Genomic DNA, 20,014 nt, shown 5'->3' on the forward strand with positions numbered 1-20,014 from the left:
AGCATCTGCCATCATGGGGGTGTCAGGGGAATTATGAGAGACAGCACATGAAGAATTTAGCTCAAGGCTGGAATACAGTGAGTGCTCCATGGATGTTATGCTGCCCTGTGAGTGGCTACAACAGGAGAAGCTGTGGCAGCAGGGAAAAGGAGGGGAGTGGGGATGAGGCTGGAGGTGAGGAAAAAGCAGAGAGGAGTCTATGGCCACAGTTTAGACGAGATGAAATCCTGTACTAAGGCAACGCTGTGGAATGGATTTGGACCATGCTTCAAAGGAGAGGGAACTGGACTTGGTGATGTTTGGGGGAGGGGAGGGACATGTCTAGGATGTCTCTTAGGTTTCTGTTGGAAGGCTGAGGGGTCAGGGCACCACTGTTGGAGAATGAGGACCAGGGGGTGAAGGTGGGAGGGGACAGCCGTCGTAGCCACACCAATTTAATACATGTTCCAGAGGGTGGGCCATGTCAAGGTTCAGAGAAGAAATCCCTTGAGTATAAAGAGCTTTGGGGGCACTAGCCTGAATGTTTGAACAGAGTCCAAATTGAGAGGGATGTATTTGTGGGGCAGGTGGCAGTGGGGACACCCCTGGGGGGGGGGTGTCTACCATGCAGGGGTCCCCATGGGGCTGGGGAGACCAGGGAACTCATGAGTTGAAGTGGACTCCCACAGCCAAGAGGTGGCTGCAGAGTTCTTGAGGTCTCTAAGAAACGAAGGAGTAGAAGGCGGTCCCCTAAGGACAAGGGATCTGAAGGGAAATCAGCTATTGACCACCGCGGAGTGCTGGCCTGACTTCTCACAGCCACCCAGGGAGGGACACAGGACATCTGTGTTACCACAAGGGAGACCTGGGGGATTAACAAGGGCAAGGTCAGTGACGGAGCCTGAATCTGTATGCAGAGGAAGTCCACGACCCTTACCACAGAGCCCCCCCCATCAAGCTGTCCTGCTTTGTCACAAAAAGAGAGTTAAAGAATGGGAAAGGGCCTGCCCACCAGGGACTGGCCTGGGGTGGGGGCCTGGTAATGCTGCCCCCACCTCCCCCATCCCCCGCCACTGCCCAAACCTGCCAAAGTGGCCAGTCACAAGGTCGTGCTCAGGACTCCAAATAATAGCATTAGGAAGGTGAGCCATGGGTTTTCAGCAGGGAGTGACGTCATTCAAGTGGATTATTCCAGCATTTGCACTTCTGCAAGTAGGTCAGAGAGAGAGTGTACAGCAGGAAAATCAATTAGGTTAAGAGACTTTTATCAAGTACTGGAGAAGAGGAAATAAGCTCTGGACAGAGTAGTAGCTGCAGGGATGGAAGGTGAGAGGAACCCCAGGAACTAAGTGCAGAAGGAATAGAAGGATGACTAGGAATTATGGGAGATCGACTCCCACCAAGAGAGAAGTAGAAAAATTGCCACACAGAAAGACAAATATCATATGATATCATTTATATGTGGAATCTTTTTTTTTTTTTTAAGGAACAAACGAACATTTATAAAACAGAAGAGTCACGGATGTGACTTATGGTTACTGGGGGATGGGGAGGAAGGATACACTGGGAGATTGGGATTGACATACCATATATAAAATAGATAATGAATAAGTACCTACTATATGGCACAGGGAACTCAGTACTCTGTAATGATCTATGGGGGAAAGAATCTAAAAAGAGTGGATATATGTATTTGTATAACTGATTTGCTTTGCTGTACACTTGAAACACAAAATTATAAATTAGCTGTACTCCAATAAAAACTTTAAAAAATTGTCAATATTCCAAATCTGGATAAAGACTTTTCCCATACTGAATTTTATATTTTTTCACATTATAAGAGATGTACATGTTCATTATACATAATTGGAAATAGAAGGACACGAAGAAGGAAAATCTGTCATCTACATGCCTTGTCCTAACAAGTAACTGACCTCTGTTAGCATTTTGTTTTATTCTAGTATCTCCATAGGTATCTATGAGTATACATTAAAAAAATTGGAATTACATGCCATATGCAATTTTGAACTTAGTTTTCTGCTTAATAGTGTTTTCATCTTCGCATGTCATTGCATATTCTTGGAAAACACCAATTTTTAAATGGAGACCACAAGTCTTGAGTCACATCAACCATTTGTATAGCTAGCATTTTAGATCTGGTCGGTTGAACATGAGCAAGAGACAAAGTAAACTTGGAAGATTATAGCATTTTAGAACTATAAACGTTATACATGCTTATTGTAGAAAATTTGGAAAAATCAGAAAGGTATAAGGAAGAAAACAATCACCCATAATCCCATTGCCCAGAGAGACTCCATTTCAGATTTTAGCTATGCAGGAATAGATTTTTAGGACCAGGAGTCATACTGTTTGTGTGTACTCTTTACATCCTGGTATTTTCCATTTAGTTTTTATAACATGGGCTAAATTTAATTTTAGTACAGTCTATTGTACTTATTGAAAATAATCATTTTTATGATGAGGGAACTTTTCACAGCTAGAGCAAAAGCTTCAGTGGGCACTTTGACAAGAAAAAAATAAAAATACCCCATTTTTAACAAATTCCGACATGAGATTGCACTGCAGTAGGAGTTACCTAACCCTAAGCCAAGCACAAAACTTCTTTGAAATGTTTCACTTAAATATACAGTTCCAAAAAAAAAAAAAAATTACCAAATTGCCTACTACCCCATGTTTATTTTTTTAAGAAGTCAGCGCCAAGGATAGAAAGTCAAAAGTGAAAGTTCCCATTATTTACCCTACACTCAGTTCCCTGAGTTTGGAGGCTATTCTTCTAGAGTTTTCTGATGCCATGGATGAAGCTTTGTTAGTTACGTAAATGGAACTGTTAGTCACTTGCTTTTTTACCTAACTTATTCTGTTACTGCTTACAGAGCTATCTGTTTTTTGGTAATAGCTTTAGTATTATTTTATACTATGGAGTGATGGAGTATCACAATTTAATAAGCCAACATCCTACTGTAGGATATATAGGGTATCCCCAGTTTTCACTTTTAAAATTGTGCTTCATTGACCCAATTAAAAATGGGCAAAATTACCCTCATACTTTGCCAGTGGGAATGTAAAATGTTGCTGCTTCTGTGGAAAACAGCTTGGCAGTTACTCAAGAAGTTAAACATGGTTGCTACCAAATGACCAAGCAGATTTACTCCTGGCCATATTCCAAGACCATCAAATACATATGTGCACATAAAATTTACACATGAATATCTGTAGCAGCATTTAAGCCAAAGAAGTGGAAACAACTAGCATATCCATCAGCTGAGGAATGAATAAAGAAAATGTGGTCTGTTCATCCAGTAGACTCTTATTTGGCAATTAAAAAAAGGATGAAGTTCTGATGTGCTACAACATGGGTGAACCTTGAAAACTTTATGCTAAGTGAAATAAGTCAGATGCAAAAGGCCACAGATGATGATTCCATTTATACAATACATCCAGGTTGGCAAATGCACAGAGACAGAAAGGAGATTAGCGGTTGCCAACAGGTGGGAGGCAGGGGGTTGGAGTGACTGCTTAACGAGTATGGGGTTTCTTTCTGGGGTGATGGAAATTTTCTAGAATTAGATAATGTACTTTGCTTGTGAATTTACTAAAAACCACTGAAATGTATGCTATAAAATAGTGAGATTTATGTTGTGTGCAGTTGTATCTCAGTACAGATTATTTTTAAGTGGGCAAAAACTTGGACACTTAACAAATGAAGATATTCATATGGTCAATAAACAGATAAAGAGGTGCTCAACATTATTAGGCGTCAATGAAATGCAAGTTAAAACACACTGTGAATCCACTACTTACCCACCAGAACACCTAAGAGTAAAAAGACTGATGGCATGAAGTGTGGGTGAGAATGTAGAGAAGTGGACCACTTCAGCTGGTGAGAGAATAAACTGGTGCAACCACACTAGAAAACTAATTGATAAGATCCACTAAAGCTACGCAAACATATCATTTTTCTCCTTGATATATACTCAACAGAAATGAATACTTACATCCTCAAAAAAAAAAAAACCCATGAATGTCATAATAGTTTTATTTTTAATAGCCCCAGGCTGGAAAAATCCAAATATTTGTCAATTTAGATAGATACATCAATTATGATATGTTCATCTAAAAAAAGAATAAACTGCTGATACACATGGCAATGAATGGGTGAGTCTCACAGGCATTAAAACTGTGTAATGTTTAGTGTTAGAAACCTCTTTCTATTCTATATGCTGCACTCCAAGATTTACGTTGACATGTGAAGTGTTATGTGGGTCAGTTTTTAAAACTGATTAAATTGTAAAGATGCTTAATTTATATAAAAATAAATATATTCTTAAAACAAAGCACCTATCTCAGAAGAAATACATGTGAAATGTGGAAAAATTAGAACATACAGATTAACTACCATAACATCCTTTACCTATACTCTCACTGCCCAGAAAGACCCCTGTCAACAACTTGGTATGCACACATCTGAACACTTTTCTGAGCATTTAAGGAAGCCTGAGTACTCTAATGGTAACACATACATACCTTCCAGAGAGTCAACACTTGGAACCGATCAGCAGAATGTGAAGTTAGAGCTGCAGCTTCAAGGTGCTAAGGCAACCGCATCCGTCTAACTAATCTCCTTATCTGGACTTTACAGCTCAGCAGCTCTCTTCTTTCCCACCTCCAGCTCTGTGTTCACAGCTGGTGCACTCACTGCAGGTTGCATCACTCACTCACCCCTTAGGCCTTCTGACCCTCCACACCACCAGGTTCCCTCAGAAACCCCGTGGACCAGTTTGCAGGAAGCAGAGTTTGGCAGGTTTGACCCCCGTGAATTCACACCCTGCTTCACTGAGTGACCCTGACATTTACCTGTTACTGAAGGTTAGCAGCAGCTCCTGCCTTTTCACAGTCCTCACCCCATCAGTACCTCATGGTTTTGGTCACCCTTGCCAACTTCAGCTTTGTAGAATGGATCAAGACAGTGCAGTGAGTGCTCCCCTGCCCCTTTCTCCATGCCTATGCTTTGCAAGCTCTGCAGGTCCCCTTGTCTTCAAACAAGATTTACTCCTTCCCAAGACTGACCCCCTACAAACCCTGCCGCCTTCGGTAGGACTCTGCTCCTGAAGTTCCACTTGCTAGCATTGAGATGACCTTTTCTCCAGGAGCTCACAGGGTACAAGAGTTATGAGAGCCAAAAAGGAAGAGTGATGGGCTCTTTGTGGTGTAGGGGAGACCTGGAAGGGGCAGGAAGAAGGCAATCCATGTGAATCAAAACCCAGCTAACTCTCTGCCAAGTAGCCCCTAATGCTGGCATAGTCTGGGAGCTACATGGAGATATAGCCAAAGAGGGCATATTTACTTCCTCGCTAAAAAATTTTATATGTGTTTTATGAGGTGTGATGGATCTGTAACATCTGCAGCATCTTTAAGTATGACCCTTAAAGAAAAGCATAAACCTTGTGCACTTAGGAAAAATGTAATCTCCTGGCAAATAAAATAATTTGACCCAGATCATGTGGTAATTTTATTGATTAAAATATTACAAAGTTCTACTTCTCATTTCTTCATATACAATATATCTGAGTGAACTAAATTAAATCATTTATGATATGAAAAGACATTATGGATTATTTCCACTCCTAAGGTATATGCCCATATTACAGAGTCAGCCGTGGCCTGTGACTATGGAGAGGTATGGAAGAGCACTGAGTTCACAGGCTAGGAGTGCTTATCAAGTCACGTTTTGTGCTCTGAAAGGAAGAAATAAGGAAACCTGGAGGAACAATGAATAGTCAGTTCCCACAAAACTTGGGAGATTTCTCAAAAGAAGGAACTGACATAATTTTTCAGTTATTTTTATGGGGAAATCTTAAAACATATTTGAATGCTGATAAGACAGAAAAAATCATTTAGGTTGCCTTTTCAAACTATTTTTTAAGTCATTGTATGAAAGATATTAAACAATGAAAAGTTATGGCAAATATGTTGGCAGAGAAAATTTAATGATGTGTTCTTTTGGAGGAGATGATAAATGATATGGGAGTTAGACTTGAATGATATATTAGTTTTAAATGAATATTTACATAAAAATACTTCATGATTTATTTCAGATTGAATATTCTCTTAAAAATTAGAGGGGCCTGAAATAAATATTTTTTAATGCAGAAGTGTCTTTAGTAAAAAGAGTTAGTGAAGCACCCTCACCCTCATCAAGCAAGCATGTGGGTGAGAGAATTTCTGATGGATCATGGTCCAATGGGATTATTTGAAAGACAGTCCTGGACCCATCTGTGGCTTCATAAATATCTGGGCTTCCCATGAACCTTAGAAAACAGGATAAGCTGTGTCCCGAGAGTCTCACTCCCACTGGGTGGACCCTTATCACCAGATAGAAGCACCAGGCGGAAAATATGAGTATTGAAGGAATTCTAGTAAAATTTGGCTGAGATTCCAAAGGTAGATGTGGCCTTTCCAACCTCAACTGGTGTGTGTTAATTCTTACATGATGACAGCGGCAGCACCATCACCATGAGCAAGAGGAGATGTGGCCCATTTGGGAGAATTCTTGTTTTCTTCATTAAATCACATTCCAAAGCATTTCCAGTTCCAATCAGGTGTAAGCCACATCCCTCTTATTTGAGCTTCACTGAGCTTTTGAAAGAAAAGTGCACTTATGCCCTTTTCTCCTGCTATAATCTATTGAGAAAGCCAAGCTTAAAACTGCTGGGGATTTGGATCATTTCCAGAGCATGTGGAGAGGGAGTGAAAGGAAATGTGACTTGAAAGAGGTATTTGGTGTCCAACATCAGGTGTGAGGAATCCTCTCGGCTGGCGAGGAGAGCCTGAAATGAGAACCAGGGGGAAAATGCATAAGCGAACCAGTGCACTCTGCTGTGTTGCTGTCTGGAAGTCAAGAGTAAGGAAAACACAACAGTGAAAAACTCTTTTCAAAATCATGTGAGATAACACACAAAAGGGCTTTTCAACAGCACAGCACAAGGTGAAATGGTCTATTTGGGTCTTCCAGGCCAGCTCTCGTGAAGACTTACTTGCTCTTTTTCACTTCAGAAGTTAATTTCCCCCAGGATGGGCTGACTGTAAATCGATCTAATTTCTATTCTTACCTATTCTCATGGCATAATTCTCAGCGTATGAGTGGAGCTCAGTATTAAATTTTTATTGCATTCACAATTATTTTTAGTTCAGTGGTTTGCAAACTTTTTGGTCTCAGGACCCCTTTAAAATCTTAAATTACTGAGGACCCCAAACAGCTTTCGTGCGTGTGGTTAGAGCTATGGATATTTATCATATTAGTAATAAAACAATAATTTAAAATACTTATTAATTCATTAAAATCACAAGAAAAGCCTAAGACATGTTAACATATTTTTATTGAAAAATAACTCAAATTTGAAAGAAAATTTTTAAAAACTACTGAGAAGTAGTATTGTTTTTTTGAATTTTGTAAATGTTGGTGACTGGCTTAATATGACAGGCGGAATCTTGTATCTGCTTCCGCATTCACCTGTAGTGCTTTGCTATTCTGGTTGCAGTGTGTGAAGAAAAGTCTGCCTCACACAGGTATATATTTGGAAACAGGAAGACTTTGCAGACTCTCTGAAATTATCTCAAGGATCCACTCCTCCCCACCTCACCAAAGACTCTTGAATGAAACTTTGAGAACTGCTGCCCTAAGGCACTGGGAAAGAAACTTTGGGGATTAAAATAAGAAAAAATGAGGACGTAGGTTCTCTGTTTCCATTCAGCCTCTGTTCCCTTGTCTACGCTCAAAGCTGATGAGAAACGACACGCTGAAGGGATGTAGACTGTGAGTCACGGTTTTGGTGTTTCCAGCCCCTTCCCACCAGGGCTAAAATGGGTTCTGAGAGCAGGGGGAATCTGACAGGGAAGATTTCTGCCATTTTTCCTGTGTGCCTTTCCTTTGTATATTTGGTACATGTACTTTTCTGAACTTCTATAGCGGTCATTAAATATCGCTTTCTCATACTAAAAATTAAAAGGCACATCTTAAGCATCTTACCTGCACTTTGCGAACGAAGGATGGAGTCACTCTTTTCTCAAAGTCGTCTATAGGTGTGTATGAATTAAGAATCTTTATGATCTGCAAACAATGCATAAGATGGTATAAGGCCACGAAAAGGATAACTTTGTCCATGAAACGATGGTTCCAGTGGTCTGGGAACAGTTGGGAACCACAAGTGGTTCTTTAATACTGTAATTTGGCTCTAGGATCCATGTGTTATTTTTTTCCCCAAGCAAAGAGAAAACAAGCTGAGAAGAGCACAGATGGGAGCAAGGACATCATATAGTTAGATGACTGTGAGACAATTCCCCATTTCCAGCCTTCTCTACCCCTACATCCTCTCCCCCGACACACACATCTGTGGTTTTGTGGGCAGGGAATGTGCCATACGAGCTTTTAGGTTTTCAAGGTCTAGAGTTAGTATTTAATAAATGCTTGTTAGATAAGTGGGTGGGCCATGGAGATATGTATGCTCCCCAAAGAGCACACAGAGATGCAGATGCACCCCATGCCAGCTAAGCCAGGAAAGGGGATGCCAGTCACATGACCTGCTGGTGAGGATCGGGGAGACACTGAACAAACCTGATTACCTGCACAGCAGAAAGGGAGGTACAGCGTTCGTAGATCTCCTTGGCATCACTGTCGGTGGTCTTCTTGACCTGAAGCAACCATGCTGCCTGTGAAAGAGGCTCCAAAGTTTCCTTGGCCAAGTTGTTCTGCAAATTCTTATCTTTAAGCCATTCTTCTAAGTAACTGATGTTGCACCTGGAGTAAAAGCCAGAGGAGCAGAGAACAGTGGGTGATCCATTTAGAACACTTTAGGGGAAGGTGTAGAGTCCCCAAGCATGTCCTAACATGGTACCAGTGTTCACTAAGATCCTTAGGATGTCCAGCAGTTTCTTCATTTGTAACAAGAGGGGGCTGGGCCAGGTGATCAGCTCTCATGATCCATGATTCTAAGGATCATGATTGTATACGTAGAGTGGCCATAATAGCAATAAACTTTGGAGAAAATCTGAGCAAAGAGCAGCGACTACAATAATTTATAAAACGATCTATTAATGTACCTTTAATAATAGATTTGAAAATATCTTAAAGGAAAAACTCATAATGATATTTGAAGAGGGGACTTCAGTTCAGTTCAGTTGCTCAGTCGTGTCTGACTCTTTGCGACCCCATGAATCGCAGCATACCAGGCCTCCCTGTCCATCATCAACTCCCGGAGTTCACTCAGACTCACATCCATTGAGTCAGTGATGCCATCCAGCCATCTCATCCTGGGTCGTCCCCTTCTCCTCCTGCCCCCAATCCCTCCCAGCATCAGGGTCTTTTCCAATGAATCAACTCTTCGCATGAGGTGGCCAAAGTATTTGAGTTTCTGCTTCAGCATCAGTCCTTCCAATGAATACCCAGGACTGATCTCCTTTAGGATGGACTGGTTGGACCTCCTTGCAGTCCAAGGGACTCTCAAGAATCTTCTCCAACACCACAGTTCAAAAGCATCAATTCTTCAGTGCTCAGCTTTCTTCACAGTCCAACTCTCACATCCATACATGACCACTGGAAAAATCATAGCCTTGACTAGATGGACCTTTGCTGGCAAAGTAATGTCTCTGCTTTTTAATATGCTATCTAGGTTCGTCATAACTTTCCTTCCAAGAGGGGACTTACACTGGTATAAAAATTGTTTGAACTCTTTTCCTAAAGTACCAGAAAATTTTCAACTGGTAGAAGGTTTTCTAAGTTCACTGGGGTTTCAGTTCTAGTTTCTGTCACTTACTATCATAGGTTTATGAATTAAGAGGCATGGATTTTAATCTCATCAATCTGTTTTGTGAGCCTGGAAAGTTACTCTACCTCTCTTGGTAAATCAGGGTGTTGAGAACACTCACACATTGCTAGTGAGAATGTAAATAGTACAGCTGCTAGAGAAAACAAGCATTTCCTCAAAATGTTAAACACAGAAGTACCATCTGACCCAGCAACTCTGAATTGAAAGGTCCACACACAAAAAATCATACACAAATGTTCATAGGAGCATGAATCATTATAGTCAAAAAATGAAAACAACCCTAATGTTCACCAATTGGTGGAGAGATAAATAAATTGTGGTCTGTCTATACAATAAGATGTTATTCAACAGTGAAAAGGAGTGAGATACTGACACCTGCTACTACATGGGTGATATATGAAAGCATTACACTAAGTGAATGAAGCTATTCACAAAAGACAACATGTTTTATGGTTTCATTTATTAAAAAATGTCCAGTATAAGCAAATCTGTAGAGAAAGAATATATTTGATGTTGCCATTGGATCAAAGAAAAAGCAAGAGAATTCCAGAAAAACATCTACTGCTGCTTCATTGACTACACTAAAGCCTTTGACTGTGTGGATGACAACAAACTGGATAATTTTTAAAGAAATGGGAATACCAGATCACCTTACCTGCCTCCTGAGAAATCTGTATAAAGGTCAAGAAGCAACAGAACCGGATATGGAACAATGTCCTGGTTCAAATTGGGAAAGGAGTACATCAAGGTTGTATATCATCACCCTGCTTATTTAACTTATATGCAGTACATCATGTGAAATGCTGGGCTGGATGAAGCACAAGCTGGAATCAAGATTGCTGGGAGAAACATCAATAATCTTAGATATGCAGATAATACCACCCTTATGGCAGAAAGCGAAGAGGAACTAGAGTCTCTTAATGAAAGTGAAAGAGGACAGTGAAAAAGCTGGCTTAAAACTCAACATTCAAAAACAAGATCAAGGCATCTGGTCCCATCACTTCATGGCAAATAGATGGGGAAACCAATGGAAACAGTGACAGACTTTATTCTCTTGGGCTCCAAAATCACTGCAGATGGTGATGGCTGCCATGAAATTAAAAGACACTTGATCCTTGGAAGAGAAGCTATGACCAACCTAGACACCATATTAAAAAGCAGAGACATTACTTTGTCAGCAAAGGTCTGTGTAGTCAAAGCTATGGTTTCTCCAATAGTCATGTACGGATGTGAGAGTTGGACCATAAAGAAAGCTGAGCACTGAAGAATTGATGCTTTTGAACTGTGGTGTTGGAGAAGACTCTGGAGAATCCCTTGGACTGCAAGGAGATCCAACCAGTCCATCCTAGAGGAGATCAGTCCTGAATATTCATTGGAAGGACTGATGCTGAAGCTGAAGCTCCCATATTAAGGCCACCTGATGCAAAGAACTGACTCATTGGAAAAGACATTGATGCTGGGAAAGATTGAAAGCAGGAGGAGAAGGGGATGACAGAGGATGAGATGGTTGGATGGCATCACCGACTCAATGGACATGAGTTTGAGTAAACGCCGGGAGTTGGTGATGGACAGGGAGGCCTGGTATCCATGGGGTTACAAAGAGTCGGACATGACTGAGCGACTGAATTGAAGTGAACTGAGGTGAGGAGGAGGGGACTCCTCAGTGGGATGTGGGTAGGGGATAAGACTGGCTGATACTGGGTTTAAGGTTTCTTTTTGGAGTGATGAAGCTTTTCTAAAATTACATTATGGTGATGGTTACATAATTCAGTAAATATACCAAACTTCACTGAACTCTACACTTTAAACAAGTGAACTGTATGGCATGGAGATTATATATCAATAAAGCTGTTTAAGAAATTGAGTGAACTAGGTGATCTCTAAGGTCAGCCCTAGCTCTGACCTTCCAGATTAGCAACTCCCCATGGGTTATATCACTGGGACAATAATGCTGAGTTAATGTATTCCATAAGGAGAAGTGTGAAATGACTTCTCTTGCTCTGGTAAGCACCCCCACCCTACCTCAACACTGTCATGGTCAATTTTGTCCCACTAGTTTAAGTTCTAATTACAGTAGATTCCTAATGGGCCTCCCATCTCATCCCTTCTAATCCATCCTATTCAATTCTGCCACAGTTTTTCTAAATCTGAATTTTGAGCATCTTAATCCTCCTACTCAAAAATCTGTATTGGGAGTTCTAGTTCTTGGTAAGCTGGAATAAGCACTCCATTTTGTGTCTCCCACGGAATGCAGTTATAAAACCTGGATGGAATGCCTGGAACAACTATCTGAGGACTTTAAACAGTAGCAGGTGGTGTGGGGAAGAAGACCAGAATTTGAAGTAGCACCCAATTAATACTGAGTTTACCAGTACCTTCCCCTTGGCTAGTCACTGGTTTGAACTCAAAGCAGCCTGAAATTCAGCAGTGGACATTGCTGTCAACTAAGAGCTCTAGGAGGAACCCTCCAGTTCCGGTTTGAGGTGCTGAAAAGGGGTGCCCTAATACTCTGAGAGAGGGTAGAAATTCTGTTTTTCTTATTTCTCCTTTTCTTTCTTTTTCTTCACTCTGTTATGCGCAAGCCCCAAACAGTCCTATGGTGGTGGCAACAGGCTCCAGCAGCAAACTAAAGCAGAGAGGAACTTCCTGCAGCTGGAGGAACTGTAGCTCAAGAGGATGGGGGTGAACACCTCTAGCTCTGTCCTCCCACCACTTGACCCCAGATGGGGACATGTGCTGGGAGTGCAGCAGAGTGAGCTAAGTAAAGCCCAAGTTTTCTGTCTGGAGGACCAAAGGAAGGGTCCTCAGAGATCCGGAAAGTACCAGGAGTATTATGGAGAAGAAAAAGCTCGGGAAGGTGACCCTTAAATTTGCTGATGAACTCCTGGGCACTCCCCTGAGCCCATGCAGGAATCTGCACACTTAAAACTTTGAGGACTAAACTATGGATTGAGCACCACCCAAGTTTCAGACTGGCCACTGTGTGTCACACGTAAGATAGAAGCAAATAGCATTACGAAGGCTTTGAAAACTGAGCTGACCAAGGAATCAGAATTATTCTCAGAACCTGAACCCCAGTGGGTTGATTATCTGAGAAAAATATCAACATTCTCCACAGGATTTAAAGACTCAGTGTCTCATAATACTAGAGTATCCAGAATACAATTTAAAATTACTAGGCATATGAAACAGGAAAATCTCAACAGATTGTACAATGCAATTAATAGATATCAACTCTGAGATGACACAGATGTTGGAATCATCTGACAAAGGAAGCTATCACAAAATGCTCCAAAAAGTAAAGACAAACTATCTTGAAATACATGCAAAGACAGAAAATCTCAGAAAAGACACAAGATGTTAAAAAAATGACTGAAAAATTGTAGAGCTGAAAAATACAGCAACAGAAACAAAAGAACTCACTGAATGGGCTCAACAGCAGAAGAGAGTCAGAGAACTTCAAGGGACCAAACAAAGACTATGCAATCTGAAAGTCCAAAGGAAAAACCTAAAGAACAGAACTTTAGGGGTGAAAAAACAATGAAATCTCTAACATTTCTGTCACTGAAATTCCAGAAGGAAAGGAGAAAGTATGATGCAGACAAAACATTTGAAGAAATGGCTGAAAATGTTCCAAATTTGGTGAGATCCACAAACCTGCAGATTTAAGAAGTCCAGAGAATCTCAAAGAAGCTAAACTCAAAGAAATCCATACTTGGTCACATCATAATCAAACTGTGGTAAACTAAACACAAAGAAAAAAATCTGGAAATCAATAAGAGAAAAACTATGTATTATTTGTAGGGAAATAATAATTCAATGATTGTGCATTTCTCATCAGAAACCATGGAGACCAGAAAAAAGTGAAACATTTTAAAACTGATGAAAAAATGGACTGTCAGCCCAGACATTGGCAGCCTACAAAAATATGGTTCAGGAAGTATAGGTCAAGTATAGAAGGTGAGATAAAGATATTTTTAGATTAAAGAAAGCTAAGGAAATTTACTGCCAGTGAATCTGCTCTAAAGGATTACTGAAATAATTTTCTCAGGCAAAAGGAAAATGAGATCAAAATGAGATCTGGGGGGAACAAGTGAGACTTGAAACATTAGAAATGAAGAAATTACAGAAATGGTAAATATCCGGATAAATATAAAAGACTATTCCTCTCCTTTTGAGCCCTTGAAAATATCCTAGGTAAACTGAAACTAAAAATTATAACACTGTCTGGTAGAGTTTTTGATGTATGTAGAATACAGCGTAAGACAACTACGAAACAAACCAAAGAGAGGAAAGGGGCCTATGTGACGGTAAGGTTTCTACATTTCACTTAATGTGATAAATGGCTGGGGCTCCAGACTTTCAGTGAAGGGGGCCAGGGTTCAGTCCCTCGCTGGGGAACCAGGGCCATGCATGCCATGCAGTGTGACCAAAAAATCCAAATAAACAGCTTTTTAAAAATCCAATCTAAAAATAAAAGATATTGATTCCAAATAGACTGAAAAAAGCTAAGGATGATACTGTAATTTCTAGAGCAACCATTAAAAAAGATACAGTGAGATATAGAGAAAACACAATAGAGAAATTTAAAAAGGAGGCCAAAAATGTTCAAAGAACCCCAAATAAGACAGAAACAGGAAATCAAAGAAATAAAAACCAGAAGGAACAAATAGAAAATAACAAAATGGTAGACTTATATCTAAATATAACATATATCAATAAATACATTAAATTAAAATGGTCTAAATATACCAATAAAGAAACAGAGATTGTCAGACCAGATAAAATAAAAAAAAGGACCCAAATATATGCTCCCCATCACTTCATGGGAAATAGATGGGGAAACAGTGGAAACAGTGTCAGACTTTATTTTGGGGGGCTCCAAAATCACTGCAGATGGTGACTGCAGCCATGAAATTAAAAGACGCTTACTCCTTGGAAGGAAAGTTATGACCAACTAGCATATTCAAAAGCAGAAACATTACTTTGCCAACAAAGGTCCATCTAGTCAAGGTGATGGTTTTTCCAGTGGTCATGTATGGATGTGAGAGTTGGACTGTGAAGAAGGCTGAGCGCTGAAGAATTGATGCTTTTGAACTGTGGTGTTGGGGAAGACTCTTGAGAGTTCCTTGGACTGCAAGGAGATCTAACCAGTCCATTCTGAAGGAGATCAGTCCTGGGTGTTCTTTGGAAGGAATGATGCTGCAGCTGAAACTCCGGTACTTTGGCCACCTCATGCGAAGAGTTGACTCATTGGAAAAGACCCTGATGCTGGGAGGGATTGGGGGCAGGAGGAGAAGGGGACAACAGAGGATGAGATAGCTGGATGGCATCACTGACTCGATGGACCTGAGTTTGAGTGAACTCCGGGAGTTGGTGATGGACAGGGAGGCCTGGTATGCTGCAATTCATGGGGTCGCAAAGAGTCGGACATGAGTGAGCGACTGAACTGAACTGAACTGACACTTCAAATATTACACAAATAAGTTTACAACAAAAGGATGGGAAAAGGTATACTACGAAAACACCGATCCAATTCAAAAGTAGACTTTCAGACAAGATATAACTGACTCATTTCGCTCAGTCATGTCCTACTCTTTGCGACCCTGTGGACTGTAGCCTGCCAGGCTCCTCTGTCCATGGGATTTTCCAGGCAATAATACTGGAGTGGATTGCCATTTCCTTCTCCAGGGGATCTTCCCAACCCAGAGATCGAACCTGAGTCTCCTGCATTGTAGACAGACGCTTTACTGTCTGAGCCACCGGGGAAGTCCATATAGTAGATGTTAAAGCAGAGAAAATTAACAGGGTGGGATAAAGAGAGACCCCCACATAATGATAGGAGGGTCAGCTCACCAAGATGACATAACAATGTTTAATGTGTATGCACCTTACTCAGAGTGTAAGAAAAACAGAGCTTCAGAATACATAATGCAAAACTGACAGATTGAAAGAATAGACACATTCAGAATTACAGTTGAAGACTTAATACACTTCTCAGTAGTCAACAGAATTAGTAGACAGAAAATCAGCAAGGATACAGAACAATGAAAAATGAAAGTGAAAGTCAAAGTTTTAGCCACCCCTCTGCCCATGGAATTCTCCAGGCAAGAATACTGGAGTGGATTGCCATTCCCTTCTCCAGGGGATCTTCCTGACCCAGGGATCGAACCCAGGTCTCCTGCATGGCAGGCAGATTATTTACTGTCTGAGTCACCAGGGAAGCCCCCAAATTACCATTGACAAATTGGGTCTGGTTGACAGAATATTCTACCCAACAACAGAAGAATGTACATTCTTTTCAACTGCATTTGGAATATTCACAAAAGTAGACTGTATTCTGGGTCATAAAAGCAAGTATTAACAAATTTAAAAATAACTGAAATCATATAAATTTTCTCATCATTTCATGGCAAATAGATGGGGAAACAGTGACAGACTTTACTTTATTGGGTTCCAAAATCACTGCAGATGGTGACTGCAGCCATGAAATTAAAAGACGCTTGCTCTTTGGAAGAAAAGCTATGACCAACCTACACAGCATATTAAAAAGCAGAGACATTACTTTGCTGACAAACGTCCATCTAATCAAAACTATGGGTTTTCCAGTAGTCATGTACGGATGTGAGAGTTGGACCATAAAGAAAGCTGAACGCCAAAGAATTGATGCCTTTGAACTGTGGTGATGGAGAAGACTCTTGAGAGTCCCTTGGACTGCAAGAAGATCAAACCAGTCAACACTGAAGGAAATCAGTCCTGAATATTCATTGGAAGAATTGATGCTGAAGCTGAAGCTCCAGTACTTGGCCGCCTGATGCAAAGAGCCAACTCATTGGAAAAGACCCTGATGCTGGGAAGGACTGAAGGCAGGAGAAGAAGGGGGCAACAGAGGATGAGATGGTTGGATGGCATCACCGACTCAATGGACATGGGTTTGAGCAAGCTCTGGGAGATGGTGAAGGACAGGGAAGCCTGGTGGGCTGCAGTTCATGGGGTTGCAAAGAGCCATGACTTAACGACTGACCAACAACAACAAATATAAAGTTTGTTTTTTTCAATGTAAAAGTATTTATAAGTTTGTGTTTTAAAAATAAATCTGGGAAAGTCTAAGACAAAGTGGGATGGTTGGGAACTCTAGCATCATAATCTACGGTATATGTTAACCTGTGTGCATCTAGAGATCTTTTTAAAAACTGTGGTAGAAAATACATAACATAAAATTACCATGTTAACCATTGTAAGTGTATAGTATAGCATAGTAGTCTTAACTATATGCACCATGTTGTGAAACAAAGCTCCCAGAACATTTTGTAAAACTGAAACTGTACAAGCATTGAACAACAACTCCCTTTTTCTCTCTCTCTCATCAGCTCCAGGCAACCACCATTCTACCTTTTGTTTCTAAGAGCCTGACTGACAAAGTATATTCTTTAAGCACAACAAAATTAAACTAAAATCAATAACAGAAAGGTAACAAGAAAGTCTCTAAACACTTGGAAATTAAACAACACACACTTCTATACCATCTAAGAGTCAAAGGGTAAGACTTGAGGGAAATTAAAAAATATTTTGAATTGAACAAAAATGAACTGAACAACATACATCAAAACTGTGTGTTGGGGGATAGAGTTAAAGTAGTGCTTGGAGAGAAATGTATAGCATTAAATGCTTATGTTAGAGAAGAAAAGTCTCAGAGCTAATAATCCAGGCTTCTACTTTAGGAAACTAGAAGAAAACTAAATGCAAAGTAGGTAGAAGGAATGAAAAAAAGACAGTAACAGAAATCCATTAAATTTAAAAAATAAGACAAAATCAATGAAATCAAAACCTGGTTCTTTGAAAAGATCATAAAATTGATATACCTGTAGCAAGATTGACCAAGGAAAAGAGAAGACAAATTACCCACAGAGGAGTGGAAGAGGGGCCATTGCTACAAATTCTGCAGAAATTAAAAGAATAATAAAGGAATATTCTGAACAGTGACACACGCATTACCTCAACTGTGATGAAGCGGACTAATTCCTTGAAAACCCAAAACTACCAGACTCACCTAAGATGAAATCTATGACCCGAATAATCCCACAACTACTAAAAACAAAAAACACAAAACACGAATCCATCTAAACCTTAAAGCCTTCTGAAAAACAAAAAACTCTGAGGTTGCTGCCATTCCCAAGGGACTAAAGCATGCATTTCTCATGCTGGCACTCTGCTCTGTCTCTGTAAGTCATCTTTCTAGATCCACCCATCACTCTGGTTCTCCTTTCAAGGAGGGCTATTCATACCCTGCCCTAAGCATTTCTTCACTGAGGCCTGTGCTCATTTCTCTAGTTCTTGGGCTGAAATCCTTCTTGTCCTCTAAGACCCAAGTCAATGCCTTTTGTATTCTCCCCAGATTCCCTCAGGACAACAAGCAATGTCTGTACTTGGGCCACATCTTTCTGGTTCCTAACAGAATTGTCTCCACAGGCCCTACCTAGGTTCTTATCAAAGAACCCTGGCTGGGCTTTCTTGAAGGCTCAGTGGTAAAGAATCCACCTGCCAATTCAGGAGACACGGGTTCAATCTCTGATCCGAGAAGATCCCACTTGCTGTGGAACAACTAAGCCCATACACCACAGCTGTCGAGCCTGTGCTCTAGAGCCTGGAAGCCACACCTATTGAAACCATGAGCCACAATTACGGAAGCCCCCACACCTAAAGCCCATGCTCGGCAGCAAGAGAAGCTGCTGCGATGTGAAGCTTGCACATTGCAACTAGAGTAGCCCCCACTTGGTGCAATTAGAGATTTGCACAGCAATGAAGAGCCAGCAGAGCCATATATATATATATATAATGCCTGGGCAAAATCACCACAATGGAACTTGCAATAAAAATGCTACTGTGGAGATAGTGAAATAAAGTTCCACATGAGATAATATTTTTTATAAATTTATGACTGCTGCTGCTGCTGCTAAGTCGCTTCAGTTGTGTCCAACTCTGTGAGACCCCATAGACGGCAGCCCACTAGGAACAAAAAAAAGAGCTGCGTACTAGGAAAACTTTTACATTTTCCCAGGAACTGGTCTGCTTCTCCGTGCCAGATGAGACCAGAGAGCTACTGGCGTTTTGCTTTTTCTCCTGGCAGTCAGAAAGCCCAGTGCCTGTTTCAAGCCACTCTGTCCACTGTTTATGTTTCTTTTCTTGGAGTTTGATTTTCCACTTGTGTTCATGTTTTGCTATTGCAGTGCTTACGTTGTCATGGTAAAATCATTGCCAATCCTGAAGTACCTTGTTTATGGCAGAAGCTGAATCAATGTCTGAATGAACAAATGTCTCTAAGATGCATGTGCTGTTCACTCAGATCAACACACCGGAAAGGCAGTACTTCCCTAACAGCACTTCCAATTGGTGAGAGGAAGGAGTGCTGGGCACCTATGGGGACAAGTGTTCACTCAGCTTGGGGACCTAGGTGGAATAAGAATTGTTTAGCAAAGACTTTGGTGACATGTGTAGGTTTATAACTTGACTTTAAATAAGCCTGAGGCCTGCCCCAGAGGACTTCAGGGCATCTGTTCAGAGCTTGGGAAAAAAACAGAAGCCTTTCCTCTCAGTGAAGAAGAAAAGACCCACAAAGCCCAGCCCTCCTGAATACTCCTTTGTATCTGAAAACCACAACCTGGGGTCATGGGAATTTCACACACTGCTTTGTAGAGATGTCCAGGTTTCACCAACGCTAAGAAGACGTAATGGATGCCTCTTGTGTACTACTTGGCTTAGTAAACTTTTTAGGTCACTTTTCATTGTGTCACTGCCATCATCACCACCCTACATCCTCCCGTCACCTACAGGTATCAAATCCGTGTACATATTAAAAAATCTTAAATATCTACCCCATGTTATTTGCTTTCTAATCATGTGACAGTGTTAATTCAAACAATAGCTAATGATCTGTGTTTTCTTGGTTTAGAGACAGAGAAGCTGACACACTTCAAAACTGGATGACTAGATTTCCAGGTGGCACAATGGATAAGAATCTGCCTGCCAAAGCAGGGGACGCAGGTTCAGCCTCTGGTCCAGGAAGATCCTGCACAACATCAGGCAACTAATCCCACATGCCACAACTACTTAGCCCGAGCTCGAGAGCCCATGCTCTGCAACTAGAGAAGCCACTGTAATGAGAGGCTTTCACACTGCAAAGAAGGATAGCCCCC

The 20,014-nt window shown here is 40.9% G+C and overlaps 1 protein-coding gene across 1 annotated transcript in view; it reads right to left on the reverse strand.

The window, feature by feature from the left end:
• Nucleotides 1-6,674: 6,674 nt before the first annotated feature.
• The window catches only part of MYO5C (myosin VC), a 108,209-nt gene continuing 94,869 nt past the window's right edge, over nt 6,675-20,014 (reverse strand). The window contains exons 40-42 of the mRNA XM_068992431.1: nt 8,620-8,794; nt 8,027-8,107; nt 6,675-6,827 (exon numbers count right to left, since the gene is read on the reverse strand). Coding sequence (XP_068848532.1) covers nt 6,675-6,827; nt 8,027-8,107; nt 8,620-8,794 — 409 coding nt within the window. The remainder of the gene's footprint in view (nt 6,828-8,026; nt 8,108-8,619; nt 8,795-20,014) is intronic.

This window comes from Capricornis sumatraensis, chromosome 2 (genome assembly GCF_032405125.1).
Source record: "Capricornis sumatraensis isolate serow.1 chromosome 2, serow.2, whole genome shotgun sequence".
In the NCBI taxonomy this organism is placed as follows: domain Eukaryota; kingdom Metazoa; phylum Chordata; class Mammalia; order Artiodactyla; family Bovidae; genus Capricornis; species Capricornis sumatraensis.